Consider the following 22,297-nt stretch of genomic DNA (forward strand, 5'->3'; position numbering starts at 1 on the left):
ATTCCACAGGCAGGCAAAACATCCATACATGTAAAATAAAAATAAATCTTATTAAACATCAAAATTATGAATGCAAATAAATGGTTCCTCTTTTTTGGTTGCTTGCCTGAGTTATCTAAACCTTTTTACAGTAACAGAAAGAGGCTAACGGTCGGGCACTGGTGGCACACGCCTTTAATCCCAGCAGTTGGGAGGCAGAGGCAGGTGGATTTCTGAGTTTGAGGCCAGCCTGGTCTACAGAGTGAGCTCCAGGACAGTCAGGGCTACACTGAGAAACCTTGTCTCGAAAAAACAAAACAAACAAAAACACAAAACAAAAAAAAGAGGCTAGCAAAACATCCAAACTAAGAAAATGATAAGAGATGGGAAGGAGAGAAGACAGGAAGGAGGGAGAAAAGCAAGGGGAGGGAGGGGAAAAGGAAGAGGGGGAGAACTCAGTGGCAGGGTATCTGAGTTTAATGGAAGTTAGGTGGGAAGCACTGAGGGCTCAGCCTTGTGAGTGCCAGCTGGATGCTGTTTCTGCTATATCTGACTGCTTGTATCAGAATAAACTCAAAACAAATAATTAGACCAGACCCAAATATCTGCAGAACGAATCTGTTAGCCCGCTGAGCATTTTAATGTAAGGCTAGAGTCACAAGAAAACTGTTCGATCTCTAAAACTCACAGACCGAAAGGGAGAAACGTACTGAGCTGTGATCAGTGGGCAGTGAGAACATGGAAGGTTCCCCTGGGAGATAATGCTGAAACCCAGTGTGGGGACAGGAGAGTAGTCACTGAGATCTCTAGAGAGCAGAAGCTGAGCCAAACCCGACGCCTGACATGGGAATGGAGTGCTGCCAGGCTGTCGGAGGCCCTGGGCTCAGGAGAGGAGGGAGCAAGCTGCAGAGGAGTGTGCCAGCAGAGCTCTCAGAGTGCTTCTCCAGAACACAGCAGGTTCAGCAGGACGTCTGAACAGAAACATGAGATGACAGGGCTGGACCACTATGGCTCAGCCAGTAATGGAGTCTGCTCCTCTCGCACAGGACTCAAGTTCCATTCCCAGCAATTACATCAAGTGCCTCAGTCATATATAATTTCTCTGGCCCCTGAGGGCGGGCACCACTGCATCTGTGGTATGTGTACATGTGCATGGATGCACAACACACACACACACACACACACACACACACACACACACACAGAACAAACAACAGAACCATTAAGATGGCTCAGCAGGTAAAGGCATTTGCTAAGCAAATTTGGTGGCCAGAGTTCAATCTCTGGAACTGACATATATTTGAACAACCGACTTTACAATTGCCTTCTGACTGCCACACGTGCCCTAACATGTACACCCATACATACATATTATGCATGCATGCATACATGCACACACACCCACACTTTTGACAAGAAAATTATTACATTTAAAGAAATAGATTACACAAAAGGCAAACAATAAATAAAACAAAGCACAAGAAACACAAACGTTCTATTCAGACACGGAAGAACTGAAGCCCAGCAGGGTGATGGATGTCTGTAATTTTGGGGGTTGAAATTAGCTTGGGTTACACAAGTGAGTTCCAGCCCAGCGAGTGCTGCATAGAAAGACCCTGCCCCCAAAAGTCAAAATCCAACAATAGCAACAGACATGAGAGCTGTTAGCATTGCTAGACACTGACAGTAAGAGTGCCAATGCATTGTTACATATTCAATGTACACCAAATGGTATTTGCTAAGTAACTAGTATTTTGTGTGGTGCTGGAATGGAACCCAGGGCCCCATCGGTGTTAACCAAATGCTCTACCACTGAATTATATACCGACAGTCTCCTCCTGACCACTGAATGTTTTAAATGCAAAAAAAAAATTTAAAAATATATTTTGGTGGTAATATATTCTTGGTCCATCTAACTTCATGTTCTCTCTCTCTCTCTCTCTCTCTCTCTCTCTCTCTCTCTCTCTTTCTCTCTCTCTCTCTCCCTCTCTCTCAAAAAACAAAACACAAGAAAAACAAGAAAAATCAAAATACACATTCCCTCCCCCCAAAAAAGAAAAATGGAAAACAACAATAAATACCAAAACAAAACCCAGAATTGATTTTGTGAGCAGTGACCTTTAAAATGAGCAAGCAATACAAAGAAGCTGGCCTAATAAGGCAAGTAATGTGGAAGAGAATCAAACAATTAGGAAAACAACAGAAATGCACCACTTTATAGTTTACCAAGGGAAATGTATATATTCAGGGGCATACACAGACATGAAATTAGGAGAGAACTTGGGAAGGGGTTCTGTGAGACTGGAAAGGCCTAAAAGGATAATGAGGGATATGATCAAAATAGGCCACAAGTCTCAAACTAGTGTTACTATTCAGAAATTAAGTTGTTGGCATATCCTTTGTTCACCAGAATTCCTGGGGAAGAACTCTGCCTGGCTTCTGGCGGCATCGTTGTGGCTTGTAGTCCTGTCACTGTAATCATTACTTCCGTGGCCTTCCTACCTCCTGCCCCATCTGTCAGCACCAGTGTCTTTGCTTAGGGCCCATTCAGATAATCTCCCTCATCATCTCTCTCCACCTCAAAATTCTTAACCACATCTGCAAAGACCCTTTCCGTGTAAGGTGACATGGTAGGGTACAGCAATACTCTATACCAGGCTGGGTTCCTAGTACTTCAAAGGTAGTGTTTGGTGCGTTTAAGACAGAGAGGTACTGCTTCCCCCTCCCAGGCGGCTGGGCTGAGCCAAGGGAAACAACCGTCTGCCTGCGCTCATCAGTTTGCAGCTCGTTGGGTGTTAGCAGAAGCTATTCAGATTTCATTTTGAAATTCCTGATTTACAGGAAACTCACAACCAGTACAAACATTTACAAATGTCTTCAGCTAGCCTTTCCACGTGTTAACACTGGACTTTGTGCTGTCACTCCTCTGCATGTATCTTAGTAGGTTTTTTGGTTATCTAGTTGCACAATGTTCCTTTTTTTTTTTTTTTTTTCTGAAAAAATATCACAGCACACTTAAAAAGGGGGTGAAGTAGGAATGTTTTTATCAAGTAACCAAAATATTTTTCTCCAAACTTGGGGAACTAATTTACTTACCTTTACTGAAATTTTATCAGTGGTCTTGTGTTGAACTAAAAAATAATGGGATACTGAACAGGATCCAACACAAGGCTACATACTCAGCTGTCCCAGCTCTTCAGTCTTGCTTGAAATTTGAAACCTTTGACAAAAATAGGCTCATGAGACATCAGCTCTGAATGTACTCCAGGCTGGCCTTGAACGTGGAGCCTCAGCAGCCCAAGTGCAGGGATTGCAGGTGTGCAAAGCCATGCTCCTGGCTAGGCTCAGAATTCTGAAGAATATTCCTTCGCTCAGTTTTTTCTGTTTCTTTCTTCTGCTACTTCTTGATCAGATTCAGGCCATGCATTTTAGTTGGGGTGCTGTGTAGGGTTAAATGTCTTTGTGTACCACAATAGGAAGTATAAACAGAAAATTGTCTTAATGGGGGCTGGAGAGATGGCTCAGCAGTTGGGAGCACTGGCTGCATTTCCAAAGGACCTGGGTTCAATTCCCAGCACCAACATGGCAGTCTGTAACTTTAATTCCATGGGATCTAATACCCTCCTTTCAGCTTCTTTAGGTACCAGGTACATACACGGTACACTGACATGCATGCAAACAAAATATCCATATACAAAAAAGAAAAAAAAATCAAAACTTGTCCTAGCAACGGTAATATTATTCTTCCTCTTGAGAGATCCTGCAAAAATAAAAACTTGGAAGTCGGGAGTGGGATGTGTTGAGGGGATACAGGAAGGGTGGAAAGTGGCGATGGGGGGTGGATATGATCAGAGTTCATGGTGTGCATGTGTGAAATTTTCATAAAAAAAGTCTGTTCCCTAGACCAGGTGATGCTAGGGCTACAAGTGGTAAGGCACTGAGGCAGTCTCCAGGACCATCAAGAGCAAAGGCATAGAACAATTAACTCAAGAGAAGCAGGAGGTATCCATGCCTTCAACACCAGCACTTATGAGGTAGAGGCAGGAGGATTCCAAGACCAAGGCCATCATCAGCTACAAAGTGAGTTTGAGGCCAGTATAGGATACTTGAGAACACAGAGAATGTAAAGTTGTCAACAGAAAGCTGAACTTTGTGGCTACAAAATATGCTTCACTGTTAAATGACTTTGAGCACATGGTTTTAGTGAAACTTTTCTTTCAAGGCAGATAGCATTTTGTGTGTGTACATGTCTGGGTGGGGGGAGCTGTTTTACTAGCTGTGAAACTAGTAGTTTGAAATACTTAAATACTTCCATCAATTAAAATTTTAAGTAGATTTGGTGGTTTGTTTTCTTGTCATTGGCTTCACTGAGTAGTTAAATACAAGAGAATGTGTGACCCATTACAGCAGAAAGCCAGAACAGGGAAGTTCTGAAGCTGCTAAGGGGCCTCCCAGCTAGGATTACAGCTACCTTCTTACTGCACCCTGCAGTGGATTATGCTTGTAGAGAAATCCTTCCCCTCTTTGCCTATAGGTGAGAACCCACCACATCTCAACCAAAACTATCAGACCAGCCAGAGTGGAAGCACTCAGAAGATACCACCCAGGCTAACAGTTCTATAGCAAAATGATGGGGGGAAGGAGCAAGCAAGTGCTTTTCAGAAAGCTAAATGTATACAATTTAAATGGCTCCTAATTGGGGACTGATAGAATAGTTTTACATAGTGATTTTGGGAGCAGATAGCATTGTGTGTGTGTGTACATATTTGGGTGGGTGGGTGGAGCTGTTTTACTAGCTTGTGAAACTAGTAGTTTGAAATAAATACTTCCATCAAGTAAAATTTTAAGTAGATTTGGTGGTCTTTCAAACTAGGAATTGATTGAAACCTATGCACGCAATGACTGTCCAACTGAACATTTCGCAGAACTAATTCTTTGTGCATGCTTTGACACCTTTAGTCAGACTTAGCTTACTTACAGGCAGTGTAACTGGGGCTTTAGTTTCCACTATCAAAAATACACTTTCATTTCAACACCACAGTTACATCATTTTTTATTAAAAGCAGATATATGAATTCTAAATATGAGACACCATCTTAGAAAGAACATGTTTCCATGATAACCGCCCCCCACCCCCACCACACACAAACACACACTACCACAGAAGGAGTCTGCCATCCTAGACAAGTATCCGGGTGCAGTGCAGACATAACGAACGTGTGTCCACACAGGCTGCTTTCCTGGATCCTGTGGTATCACAGGATGTTGTTGGTCTTGATGTATACTTTGGCCCATTTACCTTTACATTCCAGGCACACTATATAGCATTCAGTATTTACATACATTTGAACAGAGCAGACATAATGTGTGTTCCAAGAATAACATTTTGTGGACTTTGTGTTAGAAAGAACTCTGTTTCAATTCTCTTTATGTCTTAGCTACTTTTGAGAAGACCAGTTCCATATAAATACATAAGTTGGAACATACATTTAGAAAAGCTTACAGAAATCGATGTAAACTGCATTGTATCTGCCCTTAACAAACTAAGCCCTGTTCCCTCTAATGATAAAATAAAAAAGTAGCTAGCCATTACACTTTATAGTAGGTACCAGACCAAATATAATGTGATCATTGGCATTCTGGGCCAGATGGGTCTGTGTCTACCGCTGTCATTCTGGGATTTGTTCCTTTCTGTTAAAGTGTTCTACATACATTTGCCAAGAACATTTACATTAAACTTCAAATTACTCCTGGTTGTATCCAGAATATATGTTAGGAGCCTCTAAAAGGAATTTGTTTTCCGCCAACTATGCCATGTTAGTAATTACTGAGACGACAGTGGAGACTCTGGGGACGGCAGGTGCCTGGTGTGCAGGACAGGTCAAGCATCTGGCCAAGGGGCTCAATGACTCAGTAGAACTTAGTTCTTCTTGCTTTTCTTCAGGTAGCGACTCCGCAAAGACTTGTTGAAACCCATGACTATTTTAAAATACATCCAACGAGGCAAGATTGAGTTTATTGAGCCCTAGGGAAAGAAATAGGGGAGATATATAAGCACAGCCCACAAATGAGTTAAACTTACGGGAAGCCTATCTGCCACCTTCCAATTCTCCACATTATTATTTACACAGATTTTTAAAGTTCTCAGGTATATAGTTCGAAATAAAATATATAAATGTCTTTTTTAGGATTAAAGATGTGTACCACTTTGTCTGTCAAAGTATATGTCTTGATGCTAAGAAATCATATAGAAAGAAAAGCCCAAACTGGAAAATATGTCTAAGATTTAGAAATGTACATACCATGAGAGCGTGGATCACATATCCAGTGGTTCGGGTCTGCAAACCTACTGTTTTAATTGCAGACTTCACAAATGTCTCGGCAGAGGGCTTATCCAAAGTCGGCTTCCGTATTTTTGCCAGTTTTGTAGCTACAAGGTATGGCAGAACACTCTAGAATGATCCACCCCATACAAAAAGAGAAAAGACAACACATGCCATTGATTAGGAAGGCTGCAGAACTGAGTGAGATACCTGCCTGACTGTTGGTGATAGTAGAAGCATCCTCATGATATCTGGGGTTCACATCTTTAGAGAAGTGCGAGAGACCTGCTGCTGTCTAAAGCCAACTTCACAGAATATATAATAGCAGAAACATGAACTGCAATACAATGATGACCTATGGGTAAAACAGAATTGGAGGCTGGGAAAAATGAAACGAAGCACAATCCAGCATTTCTGAATCTTTAAAAGGAAAGGAATGGGCAGAAACCTGAGGGGCTGAGGCTCAGAGTGTCCCTCATATTCAGGTCAAGAGGGACCCTGCTGTACAGTCAAGCAGTGTGAGGTTTCTAGTGTCTCCTGGGACACCTTTGCTCCATCATGCCTGAAGAATTACACTTGTTCTGAGCTTTAGTCCTTCACAGATGACAATCCACTTTCCTGGTCTTTGGTCACCACTTCTCTTCCCTGGTGTTTTAACATCCCACTCCTGAAGTTTTATAAACTGCTAATGTTAAGATGGGACCACATCTTTTTTGCCCTCTTCTGTTTGGGGAAGAGATGATAAGAAAATAAGACAACAGCCTGGGTGACAAGAAGTCACCTGACAGGACAGATGTGGGTGGTGAAGCGAAACATGAGCTTTTCCAGGCATTTCACAAATGTAACGTTCTCTACTGCATATGCACCCTGTGTTTTGGCCATGACACAACACAGAACACAAAGAACCGGATTATAAGTTCTGGGAGTCATGACAAGAGAGGTCCTCCTGTGATACAAAAGATTCAGGTGTACAGCAGCCCACCAAACCTTTGTTCCTCTCACAAGAGTGAAAAGAAGGGGTGGGCTCTGCTGGCACTGCTATTTAAGAAAAAGTAACAGTTCAATATGTAGTTAAAATGAAAAGCAAGCAAACAAACAAAAAGCAAAAACTCACACTACAAATAATGCCGAGGTCTCTCCACACTTTGGATTTCTCTACTGTGGAGACTGGAAGGAACAGGCCCACATCTCGTTTGGGATTTGTTTATACATGTATTTTTTCACACATAATTTTGTATTCCTCTTACTACCAAGTGTAAGTCAAAGAATACTCCCTTACTGTGGGAGCTGAGCCTTCAACCCATCTATTCAGAGTCTACCTGGGGCCGTCCTCCACCTTCCTCACCTACAGGAGCAAGCCCACACTGAGTCACTAGTCACGAGAGCACACCAGCAGCTGGAGTGACTCTGACTGTGAAACTTGACTTCTGAGGATTTATTTATTAGAACTACTATTATACATCACTCTTTAATGAGAAAAATGTCTTGTCAAGTCTTTAGTCCATTTTGTCTCATCAGTATTAAGGCAGACTAGGGATGTCTCAGGTTGACAGACTGAACTGTGGGGTCCAATTGTTACGTTGTTTGTTCACTACCTAAAGAGCAGGGCAGGGCAGACCCATGTAAGCTCTGATGTCAGGCAACCACATGCACATGCACAGCTTCCCGCGTCTATTTTGCTGCATGCTTCCTGGTTATACAGAAGACCAAGAAGACCTTTCCAGAGAACACAGTCTACAAGGAGAGCTGGGAAGTCTTGAGCTCCCAAGATGGAGTCAGTCTGTAGCTATGCCTTTCACTTGTGCAGAATGCATCGCACTGCTCTTTCATCCATCGTTCTGCTCTTTCAGAAAGCATAAGCAACAGACATTGGACTATTTTGATATTGCAGCATTCAGTTGCACTGCCTGACTGAACCACATGGTGGCACCACAAGATAACTCATGGCTTTAGGGTTCAGCTAGCTTGTAGTGGGGTTCTGAAGGAGCCTCCAGCTACTGGGGGTGGGGAAAGACATGTGTCCTTGGGAGTTCCTAGTCAAGTTATGTTTTCCCAACTAAGACATGGAAACTATAAGCTGGAAGGCTGTGTACATATACCCTGGATATAAAATCAAGGTGTCCAACAGTGACCTACTAAAGTGTGATGGCTTCAGAGGCAAGCGAGGCAGGGTTTTGTGGGTAAGCCCTAAAGACAGCTGAGGAGTCAGCTAGGTACAACAACGTAAAGGAACAACACGGGCAGAGGAGCAGTGAGGAGCAAGGCATTCTCAGGGAACTGCAAGGAATTTGTTATAGTCAGAAAGAAAGTCCAAGCACTAGGCACATTCTCCAACACAAGCTCAAGAACACAGTTGCGTCACCTCCATTCTCAGTGCTGAGAACAGCACGAGGTACACAGGGTTGTGAAGGCAGTGTGACTGAAGGCAGTGCGGCCTGAGGGCAGTGTGGCCTGAGGGCAGTGTGGCCTGAGGGCAGTGTGGCCTGGCGGTTCAGACACAGAGCACCAAGCAGCACTAAGGGCCTTCCCACTGAGCCAGCATTCTAAGTATTCTAAAGCTTAAGGAAGATCATCTGCCTCACAAAAGCAAATCTACTGATCTAGCTGTGAAGGGTATTAAAAGGAATATGTGAAGTTTATGGAAAAAGTAAATTAATCTTTTATGTCAAAATCCATCAAAGTAAATAAATGCCCAAGAAACAATAATTAATCCATCTTCTGCCTATGCAGGAAAGGATTATGAGAAACAAACCAGAAATATATCTATACTTTTACAGAAAGTTTTCAAAGCAATAAAACTTAAAAGCCACTTACACCCAACAAGTCACCATTACAAGTTTTGCCCCCTCAGAAACATCCTGACCCTGACAGCCACAGCTGTGGGCAAGTATCTTGATTTCCAAATTTAGAATCTCCAACTGGAAATAATTAGTTAGGTCATAAGCAAAAGCTGATGATGCTATGTGTGTGCTCAGCTTATTAAACAAAACAGCCCCAGGAGATCACAGTTGGTATGCTGTTCTCCTCGTATCCACTGGAATAGACTGCTTAGACTACGGTCTTCATAGAGCATGTGCTGTGGAGGGAGTCCCGATCCGAGGCAGGAAGGGAAGGGAAGGGAAGGGAAAAAAGGGAAGGGGAGGGGAGGGCTGGGGTGGGGTGGGGTTCTGGTCCAGCAAAGTAAAGAGCAAGGGAAAGCCAACTCCAGGGCAGTTTCAGCATTAAGCTGACAATAGTCACATCGTTGTTTGCTTTGTTTTCTTTCTTTTCCAAGGGTGTGTGTGTGTGTGTGTGTGTGTGTGTGTGTGTATTATGCATGTACTTGTTAGATGGTTGTGTTTTCAGGAGTCTTTCTTTGATTACTCTCCACCTTTATTTTTTTAGGATATTAAAAAAATTTATATTTTGGGGACTTGTTAGCCTGAAGCTGGCCAACAGGCTTCGGGAACCTGCTTGTCTTTCCCTCTCTCTCCAGAGCTGGAGTTGGCGGCATACCACAGCTCCTCTCACACTGACTGGGCTCTCTCCAGCCTGGACACATTCTTAAGGCAAAGGCTATGGCTCTGTGAGTTTAAGGAAACTTCCCTTAAGTCTGTGTCTTCGTTTATCTTCATTTAGGATCAGAAGTCCTCCCAAACACATGGCTCACTAAACACGTACAGTATAGCTTTGCCGCTTGCGGTTCTCTACTTGCAGACTCTGAGTCTTTCCATAAAAGCCTCTTGATTAACTCAGGAGTTACAAGAATTCTTTGAGTGACTACTAATCCTACAAAGAACCTGCCTTTAACATATGGAATGTGTATGTTAGTATTTACAGGAAAAAAAAGGGAAAACTGAAACCACACCCCCCCTCCAATCTAGTAATTTATTTGAATGTATCCTAGAAGATGTTTAGGTATCTGTGATACAATCATGTAAAAAACAGACCCTGATTTTACAGAGGGATGTGGGCAGAGTATTGATGATAGACTATTTCTACAATTAGGCTTAGATAAGGTCATATATAAGCAATGTTCTGACACAAGGGATGGAAGCTAGCCCTGAGATATCTGATTGCAGACCCTTGTAAACTGAGGAACAACTGAGTGTGGAAATCAAAGCACCATGGGTCATACAACTCAAGAGTTTTACTCTAAAGACATGAGAAGCTTTGGTGGAATTTTAAGCAGGGAAGTGAAATGACTGGATTTTGCTTTATCAGTTCTGGCTACAGTGAACAGACACTATCTTATCAGCAAAGATAGCAGTAGTGGGGTGTTCTAGTTAGTGATACTATTGCTGTGTTAAACACCATGGCTATAAGTAACTTGGGGAGTAAAGGGTTTATTTCAGCTTACAGTTATAGTTGGTTCATCATCTGGGGAAGTTAGGATAGGAAACCCAACAGTGCAGGAACCTGAAGTCAGTAACTGACGCATAAGCCATGGAAGAACACTGCTTATGGGCTTGCTTCTCATCATTTGCTCAGCCCTCCTCCCTGACCCCATCAATCAAAAAAAAGCCCTACAGGCCAATCTGATGAGGGTGCTTTCTCAACTGAGGTTCCTTCTTCCCAAATGACTTTAGAGGAGTCACATGGAAAGCTGATTATCTAGCACAGGAGGCCAAATAGAGATATGGTCCAAAGTAAGATACAACGGCAGTAGTGTCATGAGATGCAGCCAGACTAGACACATCTTCAGAACAGACTTGATTCAATACTCTGTGATCTGACAGACTGCAGACCTTTTGCCTTGGATTTAGATAAGCCTGGATGAGTAAATTCCCTATACTTCACCTGCTGAGATGTATAGCACTATCGCTATAGGGGGTCATTGTACTCATGTTTTCTTGTTCACTGCCTGCTTTTCTTGCTACCATATTCCCAACTACCATACCCAATACTATACTCTACATACTTCCTGACTGGAGATATGTGAAACATAATACACAGGCCTCTCATTTAGGGTCCACTGATTGGTAGTGTGTTTAAATATCTGTGTGCCTTGTGAGTCAGAGATCTTGAGTCTTTTGTTGCCCCACTCCTGACAAATGGAGATACACCTTAATTTTTATTTTCCAGTCTGGGACATGGGGTCAGGTTAGCATCAAGCTCAAACTCAGTAACAGTGAGTGAGCATGGGGCATACCGTAGGGGTTCCATAAATGCACACTGCTTCTGTTTTTCATCTCTCTTCTCTGTATGTACTATCACTTCCCAGTTTATGATGTCACATTAGTCACCTCATTTGCCTTCAGGAGTCAGAAATTAAGGAGCAAAGCCACAGAGAAATCTTGCACAAGTCAGATGACCACTGAGGGTGACAGCAGAACTCATAATCTTGGTCTGAGGACACCGAGCTTAGGGTCTGTTCCTCACTATCTCTAAGCACACAGGCAGTGAGGTGTGCACAAAACTAGACTGGACCAAGGGAGGACTTACTGACGACTCCATGCTTTCACCTGGACAAAATCCAGATGGGCTATCTCTTCATATGGCAAGTGTGTGAAGCAAGCATATAGGCGTGAAATTTAAGGCAAACTGTCTGAGGAAGTAGGATATTTGCATGTTTGAAGGAGTCTCCCCACTAATGGCTTACTAGTGCACCAGAAGAGACTCCTGTCTTCCCATGTGACAACCTAAGAAGAACGCAGCAGTATCTCCCTCTTGTTGTGGGCATAAAAGCATAACCTGAATCTAACTACAAGCATGTGTGAGCTAAACCCTAAATGAGGGATGCTCAAGACAGCAGAGAGGGGAGGAGTGCTGTGCTCTTCCAAAACGTCAGTGGTATAAGAGTCCAGGTAGAAACAAACACAACAATTAGGAGAATGGAATACCAGATTCTAGACCAAATGCTTTGCTGGAGAACCAAACATTACTGTAAAGATGGGCTGGGAACATAGCTCAGTGGCAAAGCACAGGTCTAGTACTTGCCTAGGGGTGTTACAGTCAATCCCCAGCACCAGAAAACAAAAGGGAACTGAAAAGAGTGTTACAGGGTATGGTGATGCATGCTGGAAATTCCAGCATTCCAGAGGCAAAGGCAGGAGGACTGAGTTCAAGGCCAGCCTGGGCTACAGAGTGAGACCTTGTGTCCAAAACAACAACACCCCCCCCAAAAAAAACCAACAAAAACCAAAAACCAAACCAAACCAAACCAAACCAAAAACAAAAGCTAAAACCAACCAAGCAACCAAACTGAAAAAGAGTAAGTAAGAGAGCAGGTAAAACAGTGAAGACTGATCACCTAATCAATCACTTTACACCCACATTCAGCCTCACATTTAGTGCTGTTGTAGTTATCTAAGAATCTGAGGCCAAGTGACAGAACACAGTGACTTCCTCTCTAATGGCTCTAGGTGCAGTCAGACAATAACAAAGGGGAAAGCTGGGCAAACGATGAGACTGCTCTTCCTGGTACTGTCTCTATGCCTACAACTGGCTTTGTTTTGTTTTGTTTTGTTTTGTTTTTTGATACAAGGTTTCTCTGTATAGCCCTGGCTGTCCTGAGACTTGCTTTGTAGACCAGGCTGGCCTCAAACTCAGAGATCAACCCGCCTCTGCCTCCCAAGTGCAGGAGTTAAATAAAGTGTGTACTACCATTGTCCAGCTCCACTTATTATTATTATTATTATTATTATTATTATTATTATTATTTTGGTAAATAGCTTTAAAATTATCTCTAAATAAAAATGACTTAGGAAGGAAACCAAGAGGACTGCGGGAGCTGAGGTGGCCCCGGCTATTCCTCACTCACTCAGCATTTACTAGTGAGCACAGGGCCCATCTTCTCACTTAGATTTCATGCGAGTTTTGTTCTTTGAAGGATGTATGCATAAGTTCCTTTTGCTCCTCCCCATGGGTCTTCAGTTGTTGAAAGAGAGAGGGGGGAGGGGGAGAACATTAGCAACACTGAGGTGTTGCTCCGGAACACACTGCAACCAGGGAGTGCTGCTGTATGGCTTTTACCCAGCAGGGAGGAGGCAGAGGCAGGTGCTTTGTAAGTTCAAGGCCAGCCTGGTCTATACTATAATACACTCTCTCAAGAAAATAAACAAAAAACCAAGTGGTGAGCAGGCCCAGCAGCAGACAGAGGCATGTGAGGCTCAGGGAAGAAGGAAAATTGTAATCCAGTGTCTAAGGCCTGAGATAGGAACTCAGGGAAGATGAACTGGAACCTGACCCTTTTGTCCAGAGCTCAGGGACAAAAGGAGCTTAGAGGCAATGTGAGACAGTCCTGAAGAGGTGATGCCAGGTGGTTTCTAGTCATATCAGATTCCTATCAGGCAGAGAACCAAAGGAAACTAGCTTTGAGGAAACAGGCGTTAAAATGAGAGTCATGGGCACTTCACAGGACAGAGCACACAGAGGACAATCCACAGTTCACTCTAGCAAGAACACTGATGCCTTGTGGGGTCTGAATTCAATACTACGCTTCAGGTATAGCCACCTAAGGCCACCAGAGAAGCTACCAGTACCGATCTGTGTGTTAACGAGGTTACTTGATCTGTGTGTTAATGAGATGATCCAAGAAACATGGGATGGAATAGAAGGTGGAACAAGCCACTCAATCCCCACCATCTGTAACCTAGAAGACAGAAACACCACCCAGAGAAAAGCAGGTAAGTTTCAGCTCAACATGGGCTCTCTGCTCTACTCAGTACCTTGGGATGTATTTTCAAGGTAGGACAGCCACATTTTTCTTCATAAATATGAATTTTCCTTTTCTTAGTAATTCATTCTAAGTTTAGACCTCAAGTGAATCTTAGTAATAAAGACAATGATGGATAAAATGATTTAAAATGTACTCATGTAAACGGTACAAGCTCATCAAAATAAAATATTTCAGAAGGCAAATACTAATGTGCTTTGGGATGGTTTCTAGTCATATCAGGTTACTAGCAGGCAGAGAATCCAAGAAAACTACCTTTGAGGAAAACAGGCTGTGCAAATGAGAGAAGGGACAAGCTTGGATACTACCAGGACTGCTTCCTGTGTTCACACGGCAACGCTAGCTACTTCACGGCACTGAAACACAGGCAGTTTCCAGCCACAGCCTCCCGGGTACCTTCCAGTGGACCTTTAGAGTGCCTGCTAAGCCTCACTGGGGCTTAAAAACAGATCCAGCAGGAAGACAACAGGGTAACCCTGAGTGGCACAGGAGCTTTACCTCCTACCGGGGTTACCTGGCTTCCTTGTTACCAAAATCCAATCTAAGGGGGATTCCTGGTATCATCATAGGCATAAAATACAAGATTCTACAAAACCCTGTCTTCCCACATGTAGCCTATATATTCAGGGAGCTGAAAATTAAACAATATCAAGTACGTGGTCAGTAGATACTCCTAGGAAGTAAGCTAAGGAAAGGGCTTGGAAGAAGCAGGCTTTGCGTGAACCCTAAAGATGAGGGAACACTCACCTTACCCTTCCTTGTGATAGGTGACTTAGCTCCAATACTACTGAGAATAAAAAGACTTAGAAAACACAGCTAGATACCCTTAGCCCCATCTTGATTATCTACATGTATAAACTAGAGTGGTCACCAGTACTTTCTGGCTTCATTATTTCCTAAGCACAGTGGGTTCAGTAGCCTAGGGATAGGAGCAAGTGCTCTAATAGCAAACGGACCTGGATTTGAGTCCCAGATCAGCCTGGGAAAATGGGTTAACTGTCTGAACCCTAATCCCCACATTGTGCCAAAAGAGCCTAAGATACTACACTAAGCGATCTGATCACAGAAGACCAAACACTGAATGATTCTATTCACAGGATGGACTAAGAATAGGTAACTGTGGGGAGACAGAAAACAGAATGGTCATTGCCAGGGGCTGGGGAAAGAGAAGGGAAAGTTAGCATTTAATGGTGCTCAGTTTCAGTTTGGGGAGGTGAAGGAAAGTCCCAGAAGAATGGTGGCAGTGACTTTGCAACCGTGAGTACACTCATGCCCCTGAGCTGCATGCAGATAATCGACAACCTAAGTTCTGTGTTATGTACTTTTCTACCACAATTTTAAAGAATCAGATTGTCTCAAAATAAACTATGAGCATTTACAATAATGATGCTTCAACTGTTTACATTTAGTTCTAGTTCAGGTAACCTAGTTAAAAATTAGAGGGGCTAATTTTTAAAAATCTAGACCTAAGAGCATGAGGGAAAAGAAACCATGTCTCTAAGGGAGTGCTCACGTCACAATCGCTTACTGAGGAATGTGATTTTCTTTCGTTGCCAAGACAGCGACTGTTGCTGTGGAAACCACACAAAACCAGGGATACTTAACTGACAAACTCCACTTACCTGCACAAAGATGCCCTTGCTCTTATACTCCTCATGGAGGCACTGAGAGAAGAAATCTACAAAGGCCTGGGAGGGAGGTGGGGGTGAGAAAGACAACACATCTATTACATCAGTCTGCCTAGAGTGTAGCCATGGAAACAACCAAATAATAAATTAACCATTTAACACTACTCTTTCTAGCCCTTCCTTTCACTTCAAATGCAGAAGAGATAAAAACACTTTAAAACCTCAGGAGGTTTTTCTGCTACAAATGACATTATCTTACCAAAAATAACATTTGCCAATTTTTGACTTAATGAGAAAAGCCTCCTCCAAATTATTTTCCAAAGAAAAGAAAAAAAAATTTTTTATTATGTAACAAAGAATTTAATTCCACTTTCTATTTGACACTCCAAGAGAGACCCAGAGTGAATTATGTGCAGCTCTGTTTTGCTGCTGGGTCTGAGAAGTGAGGGTGAGAGTCCGTCTGATAACAAAACTATAAACCGCCTGGAAGCCATGCAGCCAGGTTTCCAATGCAGACTTGTATCAGGCTTAAAACACCAAGTTCAATGACACCCCAATGGAAGGTCTCCACTGGCAGAACCTCCATGGAGATTTCCAGATACTGGAATTCTAATACAACATGTTGATTAAACATGTTGACAGTGTTTCGGCCACCAAGAAAGCGGGTAGATCAGAGGGCTGTGGGGCTGTGCAGGACTCAGAAGACAGTAAGTACTGAGTTTTCTCTGTGAAAAGTTGTATTTTGCACTTTTCCTTCTCTGACATACTATATGGTCCTATTATGTATTATGATTTACTTATTTTTCCGTAAAGGCTTGCTTAATTTCAATAATTAAAATGGTCATTCCTCAGAAATGTTTCCACGCCTCAGTGAAGTAACTGAACTTGGAGTGACTGGCACACAGACAGTAGAAGACTCAGTCTGAATTACTATCCTAGCAGTAATGTGAAGATGTGAATAATGGTGTTATATGATGACATAGAGTTCTGGGAAATTCCTGTCACACTCTAGACATGACAGTGTTCGGGAATTGTAGATAAGGTGGCAGACATTCACTGTCCATCGGTCTATTTCTTGTCTGCTGAGCATGGCTGTGGTACTGCCAGGATGTACTTCCCTGTTATGTGAAGGCTGTGTTCATGTTACCGACATTCCCACCTTAGGCTCATTAGTATCAGATTCTAACCAACTGGGTGGACTGGCTGAGGCTAGGGCTCTATGGAAAGCCTAAGTGTCCCTGTTAAAATCAATAAACTACCAGGGACCAAAAATCAGACCATCAGTGGCTGTGACACACTGGCACTCCACTTGTAAATCTATTTCCACCTGTGACACTCCATAAACCCATGTGGGCCACCTACCTGCCCTTAGTTGGCTACAAACTACCAAGCATAGCATTTCAACAAAGTTAACGCCCAGACTGAAAATCAGCCCTCCGTCTTATGTTGACATAATTTACTGCAGTGCACGTCACCTTGGTTGCAGAGTATACTGTCAACAGTGGAACCGGGAGCATGCCACTGGCCGAGGAGATGTTGAGAATCACCCCTTTAGATCTGGAATTGAAAACACATCACACAAACTGAGGGGAATCATATGCACGTTGCTTGTGAACTGCAGTGAAGACGGAAACAGAGCAATAGGGCTGCTGATCTAACACGCATCTCCCTGCCTCATGAGCAGTTGGTATGTCTGGCCAGTGAATGAAGCATAATTCAATGAACTAAAAATAGCTCTTCTTTATGATGAGCTCATTTTCCAGTCTTAGTAATCCAATGCATGACTGGATCAGCTAGATAGTCTCCTTTAGTTGTCTCTGTACTTTCTAGGTTCCTCTGTGGCCACAACATCAGAAATCCCTATGTAGGTGGTGGGGATATATTTCAGTGGTAGAAGGCTTGCCTCATATGTGCAAGGGACTGCAGTCAATGTCTGCAGAGCAAAAGCTAACGAACCCCCACACAGACACGTCTGCTCTGACTCATCATCCCGCTGTCCACTCCAACAGTGTGTATAAACACTTCTCTCTTAACACAGTCCTGAGCCTCTAGACACCAGAGCCCATCTTTGTTCACATGCAGTCAAGTCTTTCATAAACCTTCATAGCAATGGGTACCATTATATAAGTATAACTTCTCTGGGTTGTGTGGATTTGGGGAAAGAACTGACTTGAAAATTACACCAGTCTGTACTTCATTAACTATTACACTGCCAAAAAACAAAGTCAACTTTTTCCTGTGACTTTTAGAGATTACTGAAAGTTAACTCAGGGAACTACCAGAAATAAATAAAAATCAGTTTGCGAAAAACAATGCAGTAAACACCCAAGTTTTAGCAAGCATACAGAGGTTCAGCAGGGTGTGGAATTATGACTTTAGAAAACTAGGTACCACCGTGTTCCCCTAAGCTCATGCTTCTCAAGGCACACTATCATGTTTTCTGTTTTAACAGCACTGGGAATGGAGCGCAGGGTCTTGCACCAGGCAAGTGCTCTACTACTGAACTACACCTCAGTGCAGCCCTCCTTCCCAAACACTAAAATCTGAACCAGGCACCCCTGGGTCACTCCTCAACCTCCTCTCCTTCTGCACAGTCTGTTGTCATTCTCTTTCTGGATTTTGGTTCCTAAGTTCTGTTTCGTTGTTTGTTTTTCACTATTTAGGGGAGGAAGAAGAACACAGAATCCCTTTATGTAAAATAGCACAAGAAACATGACTAAATGGCATATGAGTTATTTTAGACATAAATCTGAAAAGACACAGCACTCTATGGCCATCATTCCGTCTGCCAGCCTTTCTGAGAGATGCCTACTGTAACCATCAAAGGGAAGTCTGGGCCCTCTGCTTCATGGGTATCACAGGAGTCTAGTCAGTTGTTTATAAAACAGAGGTCCTTATTAGTAATACACACTCTCCAAAGCACTGAAACCCACCAACATCTTGGTGATCAAAATAAAATTTCAAAATTAAAGATGGTATTAAGAAATTTTAAAGTTAGAAGTGCACATCATCTTTATATTGGTATCTTTTTTCCTAAGGCAAAAAATAATAATTTTTATCAAGAGTTAGAACTCAGCCCTTTTAGATTAAAAAAAAGAAAAAGGTAAATTAGCAATAAAGTCATTTCATCTTCTACACCTATAAAAATTTCTTTGATGAAAGTGAAACAGAACAATCTTTTATTACAATCAAGGAGTGTTCCTTCAGTAAAAACTGAATAAAAACCACATCAAAAAAATTATCATTTGAGAGTGCTGAAAATATTCCCCAATTAAACTGTACTGACAGCTGTCTAGCTCTACATATGTTGAAAATGACTTAACTGCACAATTTAGACAGGTGTGTAGTTTACAGCATGTAAAATAAGCTAACAAGTCTGTAAAATACAAGAAAAATCTGTTTTTATTACAACACACAGCCTTTAGGGCACCCAACAGCCCATTAGACACCCAATGAGGTGAATGCACAGGGTGTGGCTACTCTGGCAAAGCAAGCTTCCTGAGGAGCAAGTCCAACCTCACACTCACTCTGCATTAACCTTTAGTCAGGAGCTGCTCTACTGTCAAGTGTAAGAACAGAGAGAGCCTGTCTAAGGTAGATGCAGGCGATGCTTTGCCTGAAGCTGCAGCCTGCCACCACTGCTTAGAGCCAGACTCTGTTCCACTACAACCGTCCTAACTGGAGTGGCTGCATATGCCCTTGAGCAAAAGTCACATTTTTCTTTCTGCTATTCACAAATGAAATATAATGTTGAAGGTAAAGGTTAAAGTTTAGTGCCATGACTTCAACAGAGGAAAAGTCACTTACAGATAATAAAAGCTCTTTTCTCATTTTACAAAATAATAACAATCCAACGTGTCACAATGATGCAGTCGTTCTTTTATTTATTTACTTCTGAGGTAACAAAGATCTTTATTTCTCAAATATTCTACTCTTGACTGAAAATTTCTAGAAGCCAGAGAAATTGCATACTGGTTGTTCTTACAGAGACCACATGGCAGCTCACAGCTATCTGTAACTCTAGTACTAAAGAATCAATGCCTTTTCAGGGTACATGAGGGGTACAGGCTTACATACAGGAAGCATATCCTTACATATAAATTAAAAATAAATAAGAATCCAAAAGAAGAAGAAAAAGAAGAGAGAAGAAATTACTAGTAGATAGAGCTAAGTCAAAAATTTTAAGAACTTTATAAAAAACAATTTATATTTCAAAATACATCAAAACATAAAATTTAAGACTGTCGAAGTGCTGTATAAAATGAGAGCACATTTAACCGTATCTAACTGGCAACAGAGAAAACGCCCCACCCACTAATCTGTCTCACTGTTGAGAACACACATATGTGTCTATCAAAGACCTTTCTATGACCCCTCTTGTAATAGCATTCAGACCTATCTTCTCTAAGGAAAAAATATTCTAATTTGTCTGTATCCCAAATTGAACACTAGCATGCCCTGCAATAATCCCTATAATGTATCTCCTTAAGTGGAAATAGGGTGAACATTTGGACCTGGGGCCACAAAGGACTCATCTTTACAATCAACTACTTTGTCTAGCTGTAATCCTCCATCTAAGCAGAATTAGTGACGTCAAACAGTTTCCATGGCACAGCCAGGCTCATGACAACTCTGTTATATCAAGGAGAAGGGCAAAATAGGCTATGCTTAAGTGCACACAGAGACAAACATAAGCCAAGCTGGTTAACCTCTCATTTTCTGGAGGCTTGGGAACAATGGAAGCATATTAAGAATTTCTGCTGAGGTTCCGTTATTGAAGACCCATGTTGCTCATACTTCAGCACATTTCCTAGTTTGTTGTGACAACATCAGATCAACAAATAAAGCAACGTTTTCTGTATTCGTAACTGATCTCACTGCTTACTTGCCATCATGGGATGGTGACTTGGAGGTACAGATTACTGAGGATCTACCAGAACTAAAATGCTGCAGAAACAAAGGAGAATGGTCAGCTCCACTTCAGGACCCTCCTCTTCACCTCCAATGCCGTCCTTTATTTGTCCTCCCAGAAGCCAATCCATAGGCTGGTCCAGCCCTGTGAAACCCAGCAGCTTTCATTCACTGTCTCCTTACACCTATGCTCTCTAGGACTCCCTTAGATTTGGACTGCTCCCCATGAGATTCCCTTTAATTGTCACTTGGATTTTTTAAAATTGCCAAGGTTTTGTTCTGCAAATGCCTCACTATTCTGCTGGGCTCTTGTAGCAGCCCTGTCCTCTCCTCTATAAAAATACTGTTGCCTTGGGGGGAATAATAGTGTCTTTTGAAAGAAGTCACCGATTCTGGCCTGACTCAGGGAACCTTAGCATGGTCCCACTCTGCATACAGCAGAGGAAAGAAGGGAAGGGAGCCAGAGGTCAGTCATTGCAGAGTGCTAACCAGACAGAGCTGTGACATACAGACTCCATTCCAGTTCTTTACATTTCCACTACACATGAGAGACGACTGAAGTGCACTTTTGCAGGGTCATTAGAGAGTTTTCTAGGCTTAGATGGCAAATGGAAATTGGTGTAGACAGTTCTCTAATTGACTCCTAAGAACACAGAGAAACTATCAAAACAGTGTTCAATGTCAGAGAAGGAATCATGGAATATGGGGTCAGGGATAAAATTAGAACCAGCAATCAAATTCTTACACTATACAAATATTGCTTTGTTGAATAAAGTTTGCAAACATTTAGCACAAGAAAGAATTACCTGCCCTACAACGCCATAACATGTCATAATTCCACCTTAAGCAGTACAATATGAAAGAGGCTATTTTTAGCCTTTCCATGGTTGTTATGGCAACCACCTCCTGGCTCCAGCTGTACACAATGTTTATAATTCCAGAGAAGTAGAGAGAGCAAGTTTCCCGATAATGTAATTATGCATTTTCTATATGTACGGTGATAATACCTTAGTCTGATTACTAGTACTTGTTTAGTGATAGTCAGTTGGCTATAGTTCTATAATGTTTGGAAAAATCTCATATATCAATGACAGAACCACTGAAAGGGAGGAGGGAGAAGAAACCAATAACAAAGGCTCTTTCTAAAGGACACTGCTGTTACTCAATGAGAATACCAATCTTATGGAAACAACCATAGAAATAGGTCACTGTGGGGAGGTGTCGAGAGTGGCTAGAGTGAAGCCACTTACAGGAGTAAGGGAGACCACTTCTGGACATCTGCTCACCTGGAGCTTTCCCTTCCTTCTGGAAAACAACTAACATTGCTGGTCTCCTTTGCAGTAAGTTGCAGCTTATGACAGGTGGAGTTCTGGACAGCAGAATGTGATATACACTCCTTCCAGGGCTGACCCATGAAACCTCCCCTAACATCATTCTAATTCTCTTCCTTTGCCTGTTAGTGGGGTGAAAAACTCCTTCTTAAGATAAGACCTTAAAGATTTATGCCAGAGCCCATAGATGAAAGGAGCCCGAGACTCCTCAAGGACAAGGTGGAGAAATAAGGGGAAAATAAATCTTTAACCTGGTAAGCCATGTAGGTAGGGATTAATCTATTAGTGCAGTTAGCACACCTTGACTAATATACCTAGTAACTCCTAAAGCTCCATTGGACATAGATATCCCTTCTTCTAACACAAAGTACAATTTAATAAACTCTACATACATGTCTAACTAGTCCCTAGGAAGCCTCCTCCCAATCCCCACCTTCCTATGACTCCAGCTCTCCACAGCTTCTGATG

General features: G+C 42.3%; 1 protein-coding gene across 1 annotated transcript in view; it reads right to left on the reverse strand.

The window, feature by feature from the left end:
* Positions 1–5,006: 5,006 nt before the first annotated feature.
* Positions 5,007–22,297, reverse strand: part of Hsd17b12 (hydroxysteroid 17-beta dehydrogenase 12) — a 124,814-nt gene continuing 107,523 nt past the window's right edge. Inside the window, exons 8-11 of the mRNA XM_021193400.2 lie at positions 17,063–17,144; positions 15,582–15,647; positions 6,282–6,431; positions 5,007–6,004 (exon numbers count right to left, since the gene is read on the reverse strand). Of these exons, the coding sequence (XP_021049059.1) occupies positions 5,900–6,004; positions 6,282–6,431; positions 15,582–15,647; positions 17,063–17,144 (403 nt within the window). The 3' untranslated portion in view covers positions 5,007–5,899. The remainder of the gene's footprint in view (positions 6,005–6,281; positions 6,432–15,581; positions 15,648–17,062; positions 17,145–22,297) is intronic.

This window comes from Mus pahari, chromosome 3, assembly GCF_900095145.1.
Source record: "Mus pahari chromosome 3, PAHARI_EIJ_v1.1, whole genome shotgun sequence".
Lineage (NCBI taxonomy): Eukaryota > Metazoa > Chordata > Mammalia > Rodentia > Muridae > Mus > Mus pahari.